General features: G+C 33.6%; 1 protein-coding gene across 1 annotated transcript in view; it reads left to right on the top strand.

Annotated features, from left to right (window-relative positions):
• Nucleotides 1–18,261, top strand: part of LOC149796008 (apolipoprotein(a)-like) — a 176,572-nt gene that overhangs the window by 108,541 nt on the left and 49,770 nt on the right. The window contains exons 29-35 of the mRNA XM_089963911.1: nucleotides 541–651; nucleotides 1,269–1,316; nucleotides 1,877–1,993; nucleotides 8,803–8,832; nucleotides 9,418–9,660; nucleotides 16,669–16,887; nucleotides 17,235–17,342. Of these exons, the coding sequence (XP_089820037.1) occupies nucleotides 541–651; nucleotides 1,269–1,316; nucleotides 1,877–1,993; nucleotides 8,803–8,832; nucleotides 9,418–9,660; nucleotides 16,669–16,887; nucleotides 17,235–17,342 (876 nt within the window). The remainder of the gene's footprint in view (nucleotides 1–540; nucleotides 652–1,268; nucleotides 1,317–1,876; nucleotides 1,994–8,802; nucleotides 8,833–9,417; nucleotides 9,661–16,668; nucleotides 16,888–17,234; nucleotides 17,343–18,261) is intronic.

Below are 18,261 nucleotides of genomic sequence, written 5' to 3'. Positions count from 1 at the left end.
GGTGCCAGGATAATGTAACTGGGTGGAACATCATGCTACATGCCTGCGGCATGATGCCCCAGGGCTAGACATTAATATAAAGTACCACACTGCATACATCGTAGCGATATGACTGACAAACATTTAAGCCACGTTACAAATTCAAATCACACGCACATGGTGTGAATGAAATTAGTTTTAAATATTTGAAAGATTATGACGATTAGCCAAAACCATGTCTTTAGCAGACGACACTGTATCTAGTAGTCTAAGTGATCTAGTAGATTTTATGAGATTGACAAACTGCATTACTGATTTTGAATTTTGATGCTTCACATCGTATCCATATACGGGATATCAAACCTAAAAAGAAAGGGCAGTCGTTGTCACTGTATTTACTACTGTACATACTAGCAATAGTCAAGATTATATTTTCTTGACCAAATTAAACTGCGTACCTTCTGGTGCCTAGTTCCACTTTTGCTCTAAGGATAGGGATAAACCGCAAACAAAAGAAGAAAGAAGTAATTCCATAAATGATTTAAGTAAAATATTTTTCAGACTCTGTCTGCGCAGACGATCCCAGTACGTTATGTGAAAGTTTGAAATTCGTCATTTGTGGGGTGACGGATATGGCACGGAAACTTTGCCCCAAGACCTGCGGCATGTGTGGTAGGATTTTGACTATAGCAATGTTTTAGGTCAATAAATCTGATGATGCAAGTGAAATATCTTTTACACTTTGACAATGAAATATAACCTTGAGAATGGCAATCTATATAAATTCTCGAGTTGATTTGTTATTGGTATCTAATCATGGTTTTGTATGAAAGGCGTCTTAATTGCTAGGATTTCTTAAATGAACAGCAATTAAATATAAACGTTTGTCCAATGTTCAGCTCTAATTTATTTTATTGGAAGGATGCCTTAACACATAAGGAGATAAATTATCAATACCAATAATATTATATGTAAAACAAAAGGAGTATATATACCAGTCATAATAAATGAATAGTGCTAACATCATTGAAGGTCAATCTCAAATAAAATATTTTGGAAATCAATTCTACTTTCTAACGTTCAGATATCAAAACAATTAAACTATATTCCGAATTAAGAATTTTCTTATATACCTTTTCGATTTCAAAACATACATAAGGCGTTTAACTAGCGCTTACATAAACAAGCACAGACACACGTGCACACAAACTCACACACAGATATATATATATATATATATATATATATATATATATATATATATATATATATTGCATTTTCTTTCAAAGGTTTCAATTTGATGTCACCTGTTCATATCAAGCCGCCTGTGCACAATGGTAACCGGAACTGTAACTTGTATTGAACTTTAGTTTTCCCTCTAGATAAGTATTCCTTGCAATAAATTGTGTTTTCTTGATGCACAGTTTTTTCTAACCTGATATTAAGACTCACCTACAACATCAGGTCAAGATGGGTACTTTAGTATTGACCAGTGGATATATTATAAAAACCACCCACAATAATATTATATAACATTGTAGATTTTTAGTTACAATCTAGTCTTAGTTAAGATTTCGTATAGGTTACTCATAGTTTGTACTTTATCTCGCTAAGCAGCCTATATAATCATTCTTATGGAGACGAATACAACGTTATGAAATATGCATCTAATTTTTTCATGATTAATATTAAATTAAAAGACGTTGATGAAATTTTAGACTTTCGGAATAAAAATGTCAGCACCAAAAATATTGAAAAGTAACACTTCTATAACTGTCTCATGTCAGACTAGTATAAGCTATGTGCACCTCTTTTATGTCTTTTATGAGAATATCAAAATCAAATGATGCAATTTAAAAACAATTTTAACTTTTCATTGGTGATATTTTATTTTTAGCTACTCATGCTGCTTGTGAGGATAACCCCATGGCTAAATGTGATACGCTGAAACAATTCATCTGTGGAAGCACACAAGCAGCTCAACTCTGTCCTAAGACTTGTAATATGTGCTCAGGTTTGTATTTAACACCTCTTTATTAGCATCGGTAGGAAGTGCATGGAAGTACTGAAAAGCCATGCGATTATCATGGGGCGTTAAAAAGGGAAAACAAAAAATATAAGTTAGACTGGGTCAAGAAAGTTTATATTGGATTATATAATTACTAGTACAGGAGTTTCAGTCTACGGTCGTGTGAACCATAATTCGCGCGCATTTTCATTCATCTCATGTATGGATGTACAACTATTATTGGAAATAACATACCTTTTTTGTAAGTATGTTTAATTTGATGTAAAATTTAACTAAGTTAAATCGGAATTGACAGCCATGTTTCAATTGTCTTTTACGTGTTTGAAGGAAGATATTTGTTAGGGACAAATAGGTATTATGTACAAATTGAAATATGATACCACAGTGTATGCATAAAATATATACGAAGTTACATACTTACCACCAATATGTTATACTTCTGTAACCTTTATTCCTGCCAGTGGTTTTCCACGCTTTGTTTATAAATGACTACACTGTCCCGTCTCTGTTTACCGTACAGTACAACTTCGCAAAAGCAGGCGCTTTCACTGTTACATCATAACGCGAGACAGATAATATTTAAACGGCATGACCTCAAATGGATGACTGCGTCTAAAATGTCTACGTGCATTATCATTGCATTTGCCGTTCAGCATTTCTTGAGTAATTTGTACAATAATCTTCAATGTTGCTTTGACAGACAAGAAGCTGCATAAAGTGAATAAACGCCATTTAAACTGAAAATGTAATCAAATTTTCCAAAATGTCATCTATAGCTGCACATAAATAATTACTCGGAGCACGTACATGACCTATGTCACCTGTACAATAACATATGTATATTTGTCATTACCCTATATGTTTGTTTTGTAAAATATATTCAATACATTGTTTAGATCTGTAATCCATTCTAACATTGTTGAGCATTATTAGTGAATAGCCTGATCTGACACAATTTGCCAATACTGAAATAAAATATATGTACGCTGCTCAGATACTCAAAGCATTACGATGAATTTGGCCAAAAAACTGCAAGAATATCTTCATGAGCTTGTTAAACTTTGAAAGGTAATGTTAAAACCGATCTAGAAATGTGCTTTCTGTTATGCGAACAAGTTTTGACGCAAAGACTATTATATTATCAACATACTAACAACGTTTGGCTGCACCATATATATATGTGTGTGTGTGTGTGTGTGTGTGTGTGTGTGTGTGCTTTTTGGAGATGTGTTAATAAAAGCTGGAAACGTTTGATTCCTGAAGCGTTTGAAAATCGTATATGATGTATATTATCAGTCATCAATCGTTTAGTCTTGATAGACTGCGAAACTTGCAGGTGTGTAAAACTTAATATGTCGCGCACATATTAGATCTGGTATTCGTGAACGGTCTATCGATATGAGTTTATGTTATAAAACGACATACATAGGACGATATGGTTAAATTAGTGCTGGAAAATGACAACTGTAGACAACTGAAGGTCTAATAAGGTCTATTATGGAGAATTATGAACCATTCATGTCGAAATATTCTGCATCATTTATTCGTGATTTTACAAAGCCCATCCCTGTTAAAATATTAAGGGACACATGAGCTTCTCAGAGTAATTTATTATCAGGATATTTGCCTTTGTTTAATAAGTCTTCTTCTACTGAAACATTTCTTGTTCATTGAGAAGAGTGCGGTTTCCTTCCAATTTCATTCACTAACCTTTATTTAGCAACATACTTAGTTTCAGTACTGTGACTATCCGCACTGTGATACTGATATCTGCTGTTAGTTTCATAGGGTCACTAGCGAAGCTAATTCTGCAGAGGTACAAAAATGCTGATCTTTAAAAAAATGAGAATATGAAGACCATGTGAGGTACCCACTCGTTACTAGTGGTCAGTGAGCTATCGCATTGTTGTTCCCAATTTCATGGCTATGAAATTGTTGGCTTAGCCTATTAAACTTCCTTGGCTGGTCATTTAGGAGTCAATAAAATCAAGTCGTATATATTTCATTTCCATGAAAATCTTAGTTTGGAAAAATGAGCCTTCCTTGGCTAGTTATGTCGGAGTCAATAAAACCAACCACAATGTTTTCTATTGTTTTAGTTGGCTGAAAATTAAACGAATTTTTGCAAATACTATAGATCTTGTAACAGTTGTCCATTGATAAGGCTGTCCATCCAAAAGATACCCCAAGCTCATCTACAACATTGACCGTTAACAAACCATTTTTAGCTAAATAATGGTCGACTCTGTAGGTTTCTTACCTAAGACCAAGTCAGGTAACGAAAGCTTGTTGACCATAATGAGTGCGTCTACATGGCTTCCAGAGGGAATCCCTTGAAGGAACACTAAAATTACATAGTCAAAGCCTTAATAAACGTCTTTATAATTGTTGGCCTTCTCAGATCCGTTCAATGTGACTGTGATTTGCGAAATAGCAGTAAATATATTTCAATCTTGCCAATTACAAATGAAATTAAGGTATGACAAACCTGCAATGGAAAGAATTTTTCAGTCTGGTAATAAGGTTCCGACCGTCTTGCCCATATCTTAAAGTCCCCCAATTCATGATAACATGGCATCAATACAGTTCGAAAGAAGGTATGTGACTTAAATTGTATCACCTACACTCCAGGGGAGAGGAAACATAAACATCTCTGCGATATAAATATGTTAAAGGAGTATGTTGATCGAGATAGCTCTGTAAAGCATTCAGGAAATTTCCCATATGGTGACTTTAGTTCAACCCGTTTCCAAATTATTAAATCTTAAAGAATATGGAAAATAAACTTTTACATATGCAGTCGTGAATGAGCTAAAGCGGTTAATATGTGAATATGAGCACTGGTTCCCAGATTTTCCCACTCGAACAAACAAAATCTACCATGATGTTGAAATTGTAGGCCTGTAAAACAGCACCCTAACAGGACGAATCCTCTCAAACAAGAATGTTTGAAAAAGAAAATTGATTATTTCTGTGAGGATGCCCTTATTGAACCAAGCAAATTTAACCAGAGTTGGCCGTACCTTCCGTATGTGCGCTGAGTACAGAATAGTGAGGAGTTCCAACAAAACAGACTCAATTCTAATACAAAGAATTCATGATTGTATTAACATAATTGGAATTTCAAAATATGTTATTAATTTTGACCTGTTCAAATAATTCTGGCAGCACCCATTTATGAATATAGCATTAAAAAAATTCGGTCTTCGTAACGCCATATGGACTATACCAATACAAAATGATGCCATTTGGTATAAAAATAAAAATTGTTTCTCTATATGCCAGCGCTTGATGAACATGATAACGTCTGGTAAACATAGTTCTGAAATTCTTCGTTTGCTTGAGTGAGGCCAATTAGACAATTAATTTAATTAAAAGTGAGTTCTGCGGAGCTTGTCACATTTTTACCATATATTGGTCAAGTCAAGCATGTAGAAGCTACCGTTAAAGCCATCTTCGACTTCCTGTGTTTATCAGTAAAAAAGGAACTGATACGTTTTTCGGGTACGGGTATGCCTGGATATTGTTAAAATGTTTGCTCAGTTGTTGTCATAATTGCTGAGCCCCTTACCAGTTTCTTGAAGATGACCAAGTTTTATTGTTCGAACGAAATTCATGAGGCATTCGATAGATCAAATGCCATACTTAAATGTGCACCAACCTTTCAGCTCCAGATGTCAATCATCCGTTTAAAGTGTCTATTGATGCAAGTAATGTGGAGGACGGTAGTTTATTAATTCAGGGAGATCAAAGTGATGTGGATCGTTCATTGTGCTATTTCTCTAAAACATAACTATCGAAAACGTGTGCTTGGCTTTAGTTTTGGCTTTCCAATACTGTGAAGTCCAATTCATCCGATTATTGTATTGAGAGAAATTATTCTCCATACTTTAACCAAAAACATGCAAATGAAGAATCAGAGATTGTAGATATAGATTTTGCAAGAATGGAATTTAGATCGTCATCACATCAAGTGGAAAGAATATTGGATCGCAGATGCACTTTCATATGTTTAGGAGTTCTGTATTGTTTTATATTGTTTACGATTTTGTACATTTATTATACATGTTAATGTGTAATTTCATTATTATTATTATTTATGTGTTTGATTAATTACGGGATTCGGACCTTTTCCCATTGGACAGATTGATCAGGTGGTATGTTAGTGGAATAAAGTTAATTCTTATTCGATAATTTGGTCAGACGAAAAATAATTAGAGATATTATAGCGATTACTAAGATCTGTCGCGTTGTAATATGCTGTGAAATATAGTCGTAAGTGAAGATACATATAACAAGAGAACTAAGCAATCAATATTCATTCCCATTTGGATTCATTCTAATTGTTGAGCTTCTGTTATAACGTCAAGACTGTATATGCTTTTATGTCGTACTTAGACATTATTTGAGAGGAAAATATATGAATGGACTATTAAGTGGAAATAAAAAGGGTTCTAAAACGTTAGGATTCTTGACGGACCAGTACATTTCTGATTCTTTATTTATATGGAAATTTTTAGTGTTTCGGACATAAAAATATCTCTTTTATTATTATTTCTCGATTCATTTCATAATATTGTATGTTCCACGCACACTTTCAGCTATATCTTTTAAAAAGTGAATTGTTAATTGTTTTTTAGCAAACTTGTTGCTTTTGCTCCTCTCTGTAAATTAATGACTATATAGTCGTGACATAGCACATAAGATATTATTTGCGCCACTTTCTATGAAAGAACGGTAATATAGTAAATAGCAGGAAATACTGCACTTTAATTCTCTCTTTCTCTCTCTCTCTCTCTCTCTCTCTCACTCTTTCTCTCTCCCTCTCCCTCTCTCTCTCTCTCTCTCTACATATATATATATATATATATATATATATATATATATATATATATATTTATTTATTTATATATAAATATATATATATATATATATATATATATATATATATATATATAATTCCCTCTCTCTCTCCCTATATATATATATATATATATATCCGTCAATCTATCCATCTATTTATTCATCCATCCTTCCATCAATCAATCAATCAATCAATCAATCTATCTATCAATCTATCTATATATCTATCTTTATTATTATCTATATATTTAGCTATCGATCTATCTAACTATATATATATCAAGTCTGAAATAGTTTAAGCATAAAAGAAAAGCATAACCAATTCGTGGCATGTTGCACGCTGCAAAATACCCCCTCCCGCCAAATCTAGATACAATTAGACTTTTCATGTGGGAATATTTTATGCAATATTATTCTCTGCTTGACATATAATTTTCCAATATGATTTTGGGGCCATATCGCTCTAATGAAGTCTGTCTAGCCATTAGATGTATTTGATAAAATTTGGTTTATCCTGTATGGCTATCAAAAGAGCTATATAAATACAACTACATGCTTTTTCACTTACGTCTTAAATAATTGATAGAAAAGCACCATTTTATCCTATGTTTAAGTTAGAACAATTTATGCAAGCTTGTCAAATTAAACTGTAACGTTATCATATAAAATGGGAAAAATTGGCTGTATGCTCCATGAATACACACACACACACACACACACACACACACACACATATATATATATATATATATATATATATATATATATATATATATATATATATATATATATATATATATATATATATATATATATATATATATCCGATAATCAACACCTTCCACGGCTGTAAACCAAGTACATGGCTGCAACCCACAGTAGTATCCATACAACTAAATAAGATGCTTCTCCCACATTACTTGGAAGCATTATAACGATGTTATGGGCCAACTGTAGGTATTTTTGTAAGACCGTTAAGAATAATAAAGGCAACTGATATTATATATTAGAAATTTCGCTTTACCAAATTTAAGTGGTCTTTTATTAACAGAAAAACCGCGTCTTGTTTGGGTCTCTTTTGTAGTATCTTGCGCAATAGTTTCCTTAATAGTCACACATTTTTATTCCCGTAAAATGAAACTTTATTATATATACCTGTGTTGAGCGGTATATGGAATTAAAGTCAGCCCTAAAAATCGTTTGAAACCATAATACTCGAATTATGTAAAACTAATGATAAACAGTTTGCTTTCGAATAAATACGTGTATTTAATATAAATAAACATATTTATTTTAGCATTTATGTTACGCATCAAATATCGGGATGATTGACTCCAGACATTTGGACCCATAATTCGTCAATAGCCAAGGGAAACATGTTAGTAAGATATATGTTGATGAGAAATGATTTGATCCATTCACTGAAAGTAGTTTCTATTGACAGTTTCGAATACACTAAATAGGGGGAAAACGTTTTCTGAGACCAGTGTTTTATACTTTCTCTTTGGATCACGACAGCTTACTTTAATCTGTTGTAAATAATATAGCCGACTTGAGAGTAATAACCATGTCTTAACAGAAAATATTTCAGTCGATCGTAATGTTTACGAATTTTTAGATGTCTTCCGCGCAAAATGAAATCCCTCCTCTTTGATACAAATTAGACTATGCTACCCATTGTTTGTCATTCTTTATACTTGACACAAGCGTGAGAGCAAATCAGGTAGAGAAGGTTTTAAATGACGAAACCGATCAGAGTTTAGTGCTTGTTTTATTTAGTTCTAATCTTTCGTACATATCGATGTTGAAAAAGAGAAGAATCGGTTAAAACAATAAATGTATTGCTCTTGGTGAACTTGTTACACACAATCCCAAACAGAATAATTTACTCTATGAGCCCTAATCTAAACGTAACATGATTTATCTTACAGCTACCACAACCGTTACTTCTGCCAAACCAGGTAAGGGCGGTAAGATGAGAAATACATTACCAGCATTCGAAACAAGTTACCTTTGGGGGAAAAAAACATTCATCATATCTCGTTTTGATACTACCGTAACAAATTGACTGTGATAAAATAAATTGTAAGATCGTTTATTTTAAGATTATTTCGATTTTCACCTTCGAAAAGGCATAATTGTTACAGAAGATATGACACTTATATATGTTGATTAATAAGCAGATTTTTGAAGGAAACTTATGAAATGAATGAAATATATAGATATCATTATATGTGATAAACATGACTTGTAAATGTATTTAAATGTATAATGTAAAAACTGAATCCAGAGAGAATCAAAACGTTATATGTGATACGAACAATAGGGTTACTTTGCTTTTATACTTTGAGCATCAATTGTATAATGATCGAAACATTTCCAATTATTCCGCACTAAAATTACCAAGACTTGTCTTTTCAAGAAGTGTGTTACCGATGCCTAACCTTGTGTATTAATTTCGAGACATTTATCATAGCCGATTGAAAAATTATAATAAATCTGCCGAGAGTACTTATGTCTAATTTAATATTAAATCTGCACTTCAGATTGTTTCTTCAGAAGCTCCGTGTACCTTGGTCGCGTGTCCAAAACAATTACCAATATAACATGTGACCGTTGGGATGCACATCTTTTACCAAATGACCCTCTGGTTTCCATGTTTCCTGACCAAAGATTGGAAGATGCTCTTAACTACTGTAGAGATCCGGACGGTAAAGGACATCCCTGGTGCTATGTAAAAGGAAATCCTATGAAATCTTGGGAGTTTTGTGATGTACCTTATTGTCACGGTATGATAATGCTTTTATTCTTCTTCCCCTCCCTGCTCGTCCTCTATTTCCGCTGTTGTTGCCTCCGCTGTTGATGATCTTCCTCATGCTATTCTAAGAAACATGATGAAGGATGTAAATAGGTACTTGAACACAATATCCGTTCCAGTTATTTACTTAATGCAAAGCTCTCCATCAGCTTAAAGACATGTTTTCCATCTAGGTCTAGAGTTATGTTTTTCATTTCCTTTTAAATTTTCTTATTCGAGAGCGTGGTGCCATTCTATTTGCATGTTGGGTCTCCTCTTGTTTCCGTCTCACATGACTCGTTTCCCCTCAGCGTACGCGTTCTGATCAGTTATGATCAGGCAAGATAATCCTTTCACGACACGTGCACCCCACACCTAAAACGAAAACTAAATAAAAACGCTCATGCACAACACGTATTTGAAGCAGGAAAATGCAATTTAAATATCGTCTTTGTCACATAAATAGAACAAACTGGAATAAAATAATGTTACGACTCTATGTCTCGAACCAAAAAAAGCATCTGTTAACATGTCTACATCCAGCTAATAATGATCTCATTATATATTCAAAAATCATAGAGACACTTAGCTATATACATAAGATATAATCACAAACAAAAGACAACACGCAATAGATATTTAATACCGGTAATAAAGTAGTGGAGACAAAGTACTAATTACAGGCATTTGTATGCACTAATTTTAATGCAACATAAATAACAATATATAATATCAATTATAATGCAGATGTCTCAAACAGTAAAAGAAATGTACATTTTCAGGTGAATGGATCAACAAACATTCAAAATAATATTACCTATTCAGATAGTATACACAGTAGACAACATAACTTGTCATCTTTATATGACAGGTTGAATTGTCATATTCAAAATATGGACTTGGTAAAATATAGCACTGCAACAGTTTGGTTTGACATTAGCAGTAAATCATCGATCAGCTGTCAGTAGCACAAGTGCATACCAAAGATATATATGCACGTTTGAGTGTATACAAATATACCAAGAATATCGATATAATATATCAGCAATGATAGACATTGCGTACTTTTATATTATATTTGAACAATTTGCATCATTTACTATACAAAAAGCTGCACATTGTATAGAAATGTGACACGAAATAAATAAAAGTAAATTTTGCTGACATTAAAATCACGAATGCTCAAGCATGCTTGTACCGTATATATCAAATACGCGTATAAAAGTACCTCTTCAGTTGAATGAAGTACATGACCTTCAACAAAACATCCCATTAAAGCAATTGTATGCATGATGCTTACATTTCAAATATGATTAAGCCCAGTTGGGGTTAAACTTAGCGAGGACTGCAAGTAAACTATGGATCAAAATGACGCCATACTCATGAGCGGTATGTCCTACGATAGATTCGGAATAATCACTGACTGAGAGTTCACGAACGAAAAGAAAGGGATTATATCGTGTCTCAGTAGATCTAATCAGATCATGCAACCTCGTGGAGCAATCAAACGAGAATCAACGTATGGAACTGTGGATAATCACTAGGGATGATCGTGATATAACATTTACAATAAAATATGAACAATGTACGGTTATTACATAAGTCGTATGTATATATAATTTGCACTCATACAGCGATATAAGCAGATAAATCAGACCATTACTCGTAATAATATTGATGTTATGTTATGGGGCAGATATCACCTATTCATTAAAAGCTGTAAACAGCTGCAGCCATTTTGGGCTGCACACATCGATGTACATTTATTCACTTATCTGTTTTTCTTGCGGCATTGGAGCATCCGCTGGCTGATGGGTTTCCTTGGTGACATGTACATTATATTTCTGGAGCATATCCTAGTTTTCGTGACATGTAAATCAACGTGGAATAGCACAACAATCAATCATGTGGCCATTTTGAACTTCGCACTAGATATGGATTTTACTACATTACCCGTATGTGTCTAAAGTGTACGCAGGATTGTTCCTCAAAGATTTGTATGCAGCAAAATTGCACATTTTAATGAACATCAGACGTCGGATACACACATCGTTCATCAGCAGAAATACAAATTTAGAGGGTTGATTTATCTGGCTAATAGCTGTATTGAATTATATTATTATATTGAATGTTTCTGCTTGACGCGCTCCTCTCTGTGTGCCGATGAAACCATCGTAAGCCTAATTAATCAGTGCAAACCCAATGGTCCCAGAGCTTTGGCCTCTCAGTGTCAGTAAATAAATATCGTCCTCTGAAGTCAACTTCACAATTGACATCCTGGTTCTAATGAATCACAACATAGTTCTACAAATCCCTGTCATAAACCTTCTACAGCTAGATTTCTTCCGTAAAGTCGTGACAACGGGCGTTTTATTGTAATCATACAGCAAAGAATCTACTCAATGGCAACCCTCACTGTAGTGACAAATACGCAACCATAAACCTTGCGGTAATCGAGATTCTCACTGCCTGTACATTTCGTGTTCAGCAGTGGATAAACCAAAAGCCAGTATTTTGAAGTAACCTACCTTGGGTAACGCTATAGGAGGTAACGAAACATGGAACATTTATGTTTAGATATCATACATACACACTGTATTACAATACTACAAGCATTTGTGCTCACTTGTTTAGTTATCTCTCGAAAACTAAACAGCAGAGGATATCCTTTGATTCTATCTGGATCTGGAACTTATTTCAATACCTCGTCAATCCAGTATGATTTGTCCCTTAAATACATCTGGATACACTCAACAATGTGTCAATACAGAATTTTAGATAACTCTGGAGAAACTCTGACCATATGTATGCTCTATTTCCATTCTCGACGGAGCACTTAAGGGGAATATATGTACCATGGTATACTTTAAGTTCGCCACCCAACTCATCTTTGATATCCGTTATCCATGCTATGTTCAATATCCACTTGTCATCTATTTGTTAAGACTTTTCATTTATCATTTAACACATTGTTATCAAATGCTTTTAACCTACCTTCCGTGTCTGTTCTGGATTCGATTTCACCCTTGTCCTGTATGATCTCATAAGGCCCATTTAACTGGACCAATAAATTGTTCCTAATAGAAACTAGAAGCACCAATACACGATCAAATGCGCTGCATTTTCTACATTACTATGCCCGCTGATAATATTTTGCGTACGTGAAAACTCATTTCGGTAGCTTGTAGTTTTATCCATCTAACACGTACTTTCTAATCTCTCGCGTATTCGCGTATATTGCGACTTCATCATAGGTCGATTAAATGTCGTCGTCGGCAACATCAAGTGCTCATAGTTCGCGCAGAATTGGCATATGACCTTAAATTATAATAAAGTATAGGAACTTGAACAGTGAAAATCCCTAGCAAACAACAACGCTTTCAAATATCACTACCAATCTTGCAATCTCTCCGATCACATCCGACATACGATTTTAACGTCTCATTACATTTCTCTCAAAATTCTATACACATCAAGGAATACGGTGTTGATAATAGACTACTCAGTTTTGCTATAGGTTCCACAATCCGCGTTAACCTCCTCACGCACCATGCTCTGTTTAACATGTCAACAAGTGCCTCGGCCACATGCTCGGTTACTATTGACGGTAAAGACTCGGACTGCGGTTATTATGCTACGTAATCTAATAGACTTAGGATATTTCGGATTGTCCGATAGGAATTACGAGTTCCACGAATATTGTAGATGCTGTATCTATCTGAGGCATTTGGCCTTACGGTACTCTGTTTACCCTTGCCTACAACTCTGTCTTCTGCAATCGTCGCATAAAAGAATCGTATTACGATGCAAGTGATGCCACGTCAATAAAATTCAGCTAATATACTGTTGTATGTTCACGTTTATGTGGCCCACCATACTAGACCACTCTGAGTACATGGAACATTTCTCGTCTGAGATACAACAAGCTTGAAGAAAGTTCAACCATCCTACATGGTAATTCCGCTATTAATCCTTACGAGCATCAAAGTATCGGAAAAAACAATTTTCTCTGCTGTGGCATTCTAGGAAGTCTAATGCCATTTTCTAAGCACACGTATACATAATTCAATAAAATAAAGTGAGTACCACTACACGAAGTATCCAGTTGGTTGGAATTATACAAGATATATGTGTTACAACTCTATGGTAAATACTAAGTAATAGAAATAAGTAAGATTGACATTTTTGCACACCTTAACAAACAATTTAATTATCAAACTTACAAAATAAAAATAAAAGAGGAACTTGCAGTACTATGAATTGAAACAAAGCCTAAGAAAGTACCATTCAAATCCAAAAGAATCAAATGTCCGCAATGATTTTCAAATCCGAGAGTGTACAGGTTTTCCAACAATTATGATGTATCAAAATTGCACTGTCCGGAACTCCTTATAAATAATTCATAATAGGTCCAAAATATTATTATAATCCAACGAGCACTTTATATTTCAACAGAACAGTTCAAAAAATTGTTTCCGCAAAAATAATATTTAAATACAACATAAAATATGTGTGCATATTTGATAATACAACAGGAACACAAGAAATAAGAATAAGAAGATTGTCCAGCATTAGTTTTTTATGTACAGCTTAAGAGGTGAAACACGAATATGACACTAGAACTTCGTAAAAAAGTGCAAATCTCCTAAAAAACCTCACATGATCTAACCGGTCCTATGGGAATTACCTTAATTCTTCCTAGATACATTCTCACGGACCTGTCCCATGGGTAAAATACAAACTTGTCATAGTGTTTAATATTAATATTATTCATTAGCAACTGTAAACACTTAAGCAAGGTGGTGCAGAATTTACCTACGATATTTAATGTCGTTATTTTTTAAATTACTGTGGACGGTAGGAATAACCGGTTATTCTTAGTACAAGGTAATATTTCGAAATGCTATAAAGGATGCAACGAGTTAATGATACTATGTGTTAATCAACTCTCCTATTCTTTGACATGACATTGACAAAAACTAATGTTTGGGGGAAAAAATGAGATATTGTAATTAACGAAAAAATGACATTCATTGATACATATTTGACAAAATAAGCAGTTGTTGAATGAAGTGTAGTACAATTGCAAACGTGCACTGTGCAAATAATTAACTATGTGCATATTAAATTGCTTTTACCCTTGATAGATCAAACTATTTGTGAATACTTGTATGTTACAAAACTAATCAAAAATGCATCATAACGCACAATGATAGGAATCAATATTTGTGTGTTTATTGGTTCCTGGTCAATATTCACACAACGAAACTTTATGACACATTGAGCTATTGTTGTTATGATAGGTTGCAAGCCACAGTGTATCCAAATATCAAGGTTCATGAATCGAAAAGAGTATAGTGTACGGTAGAGCCAATTCTAACAAATGGACAGTTATATATATTATATATATTTAATTTACTTTGTATACTTAACTTTTCTTCCTGATTGTAAGTTAGTAATGTAAATATGATGTTTAGATTGCTAAATAGCGTCCTTGATTGTAGATAAAAATATGTTGCTTATGTGCAAAGAGTATACTAGAAACGGAGAGGACTACTTTATTTAAATTATTTCCTTGAATTACTTAGCGCTAATTGGCGTTTGATTAACACATTATTTGGAATTATTGTTAAGTCATTCAAAGGCATACAGAATTCCATCATCGTGTTGGATAATGACATTGAAAATTATTGAGATTCATTCTAAACCATCTATACTTATGGACTTGTGATAGGGCATTTAGAATGCTTTTATTTAATTCACAATACTGTAACAGTCTATTGAATACTCACTTAGTAGTATGTGCTGTAGATAAATAATACGCTTGCTGATTTTACTTAAATTTATGGTATCTCTTCCATCTGTTACTTAATTTATGACGTATCGTCTTAACAGAATGCACCATAAACCTTGATATCATTGGTATATTGAACTGTCCACAACGATAGACAGAAACACGACAACGTCATCTGCACATTATTTTCTCAAAGCTGATTCATTAAGTTAGTACCATTTTATTCCTTTATTTCAGAGATCTGAGCTTCAATAAATAGGCAATCGTTCAATCTTCGTGCCCTCAATCGTAATCCTTGTTAACAAAAAACTGTATAGTTTAAAACCTGCTTTCTATTAAAGTGTTGTAATCGATATGCAAAATAAAAAACATAACAACATCACAAAATTAAATTAAATTACCTCTAGCATGATGAATGTGGTCACATATTTATCAATATTCCACGTAAGATATACCGCATAAGATCTAAAGAGGGTCTATTTTTTATTATTACTTTATGAGTCCTTGAACCTATGTCGTGTGCTGAATTTCATATGTTCTAAGCGAATCATAATTCTAAAGATTCAGATGGTTTTTATATGTGGCCCTGTAGTGACAATATCAATACATAATTAGGAAAAATAAATAATTAACGCACTGGGGAAAAGATTGTCCTTTGCAAGTCTGACTTCATATATAAAATATAAAGAAACGCTAATGCTTTATAAACTTATTAATTATTTGGAAAAAAATGAAACAATATGTTATGAAATCAATCCGTTGATAATAAGTAAACAACATAACAGATGGAATGCCTATTGTATTATCCAGCTTGATATGAAAATACATTGACACCATCGTAAAAAAAAACGGCTGTAAAGTCAGACATTCATTGTAAACATGCAATCGTCTTCTCGAAGGCTATTCATCCCTGCTTAATTTTTGATGTTATTGCTAAATATGTGCAATTAAGATTTTAGTTTGAGTTTGTGCATACCATGATGAAATTTTTATCACGCATAAGCTTGTAAAGTGACTGCAATGTTTCATCCGCCTTATGTTGCTGTGAAAATATAAATGTCAGTGTGGGAGAGACGCAACACTCGGAGAACTTCAATCACGCGTTCAAATCCGATTCCTAAAATCATCATTTTCCTCTATCAGTAACAACAGGTTTGCACAAATGAGCTTCCTAAGTATAGAGGTAGTATATTTTACTTTTTGCAGAATGCTACTATGCAAGCCAAAGCCACGCGTATAATGGGTACGTCTCCTCAACAGACAAAGGAGCGTGTTTGAACTGGGCAGGAAGCTTTCCAGACAGCGATTTTATCGATGGTAATATAACAAAAGCTAAGAATTATTGTCGAGATCCAGACCATACAGGATATCCATACTGCCGTACAACCTCTGGTTTCGCTCCGTGCACGATCCCGCTGTGCAAAGGTAATTAGAATCAAGGGCTATCAACATAAATGGAATTATTTATTTTTTTCCAAGATTATTATTCTGCTCATGTAACAACGTAAGTTTGAACGATAAATATATAGACGTTATGGCAACCTAAGTATGCTACTTAATGAACAATTCACACCTCGAACGTATATCCATGCAATTTGTTTCCAATGTAGTTGTCCTGGCGATTAAAATAAACCTTATAATGTCTTGTAATTAACATTAAATGATTCTGAATATCGTCGGAACTGAAAACATAATGTTTGTTGTCAAGGCCTAAATAACTCTGCTGGATGAACTCCAAATATAGAGCTACTTTTTGTAATAATCTATTGCAGGTACATGCGTGGATGACCCGAATACCAGATGTGAAGATTTGAAGCTGATAATCTGCCAGAGCGAACACCTTGCTAAACTGTACTGTCCCAAATCCTGCAATGTCTGTGGTAGGTTTACTTTGAAGACAAAACTAAAATGTTATTGAAACTAACTGAAGTATCATAAGGAAATGTCATTACCGTATGACCGTTTTCAATGTTTATCTAATAATCAAATGAGCATTTGACAGCAAAGAGAAATGCAAAGTATTTGAATGAATTACCTATCTTTGAATGAATTAGAGAGCAAGCGGATAAACTGAGCAATTATATGAATAAAACGGAATATACAATTGAGTTCGGAACATAAGAAAATATATCTCTTAAGTATAGGTAAACACTACCTCTCAATGAAAAATACACTGTATTCTTCAAACCAACACAAGAATTGAACAAGCCTATGTCCCGTATGATTTAAGTTATCACTCAGTTGTTTCCATTGATCTTTCCGATAATCCGCTAAATTTAGTTTTAAAATAGATTTTCCTTCATTGATTAAGTAAACTCTTGTCATTACTTGTCATATGATTAGAAAAGTGCATTACACTACACGATATATACACCTGTTTTCATAATTACATGTTTCAATATAATTCCGCTCTACTTTTAAAATAATTCTTATTCTAGTTATAGCAAATGTGTATATAGCATGTACTCAGCTACTCTAGTGATTATGTCATATTCAAATGTAGCGAGGTCAGAATTGCCTTGTAGAAAAATTTGACCCAAGTTGTAAAGATCCGGGTAACTACAGACAACATCAGTGACCATGCTTGTATATAAGTTCTTCAATTTAATCCGTGTAATATTTAAGCGATAGAGAGTCACCACTGAGTCAAATTAAAATATGTGGAAAATGTATCTTCTGCACTTTCATAACTATTTCTTCATTTATTGTTCCGCACCTATCCATACATCCATGTACTTGTACATTGTTCAATAGGGTATTATCGATTACACCTATTTTCATCATAATATATTTTTATTA

Source organism: Sinohyriopsis cumingii, chromosome 7 (genome assembly GCF_028554795.1).
Source record: "Sinohyriopsis cumingii isolate HCF-2022 chromosome 7, ASM2855479v2, whole genome shotgun sequence".
Lineage (NCBI taxonomy): Eukaryota > Metazoa > Mollusca > Bivalvia > Unionida > Unionidae > Sinohyriopsis > Sinohyriopsis cumingii.
Note: the sequence above shows the minus strand (reverse complement) of the source record. Positions and strands in the feature narration are given on the sequence as shown.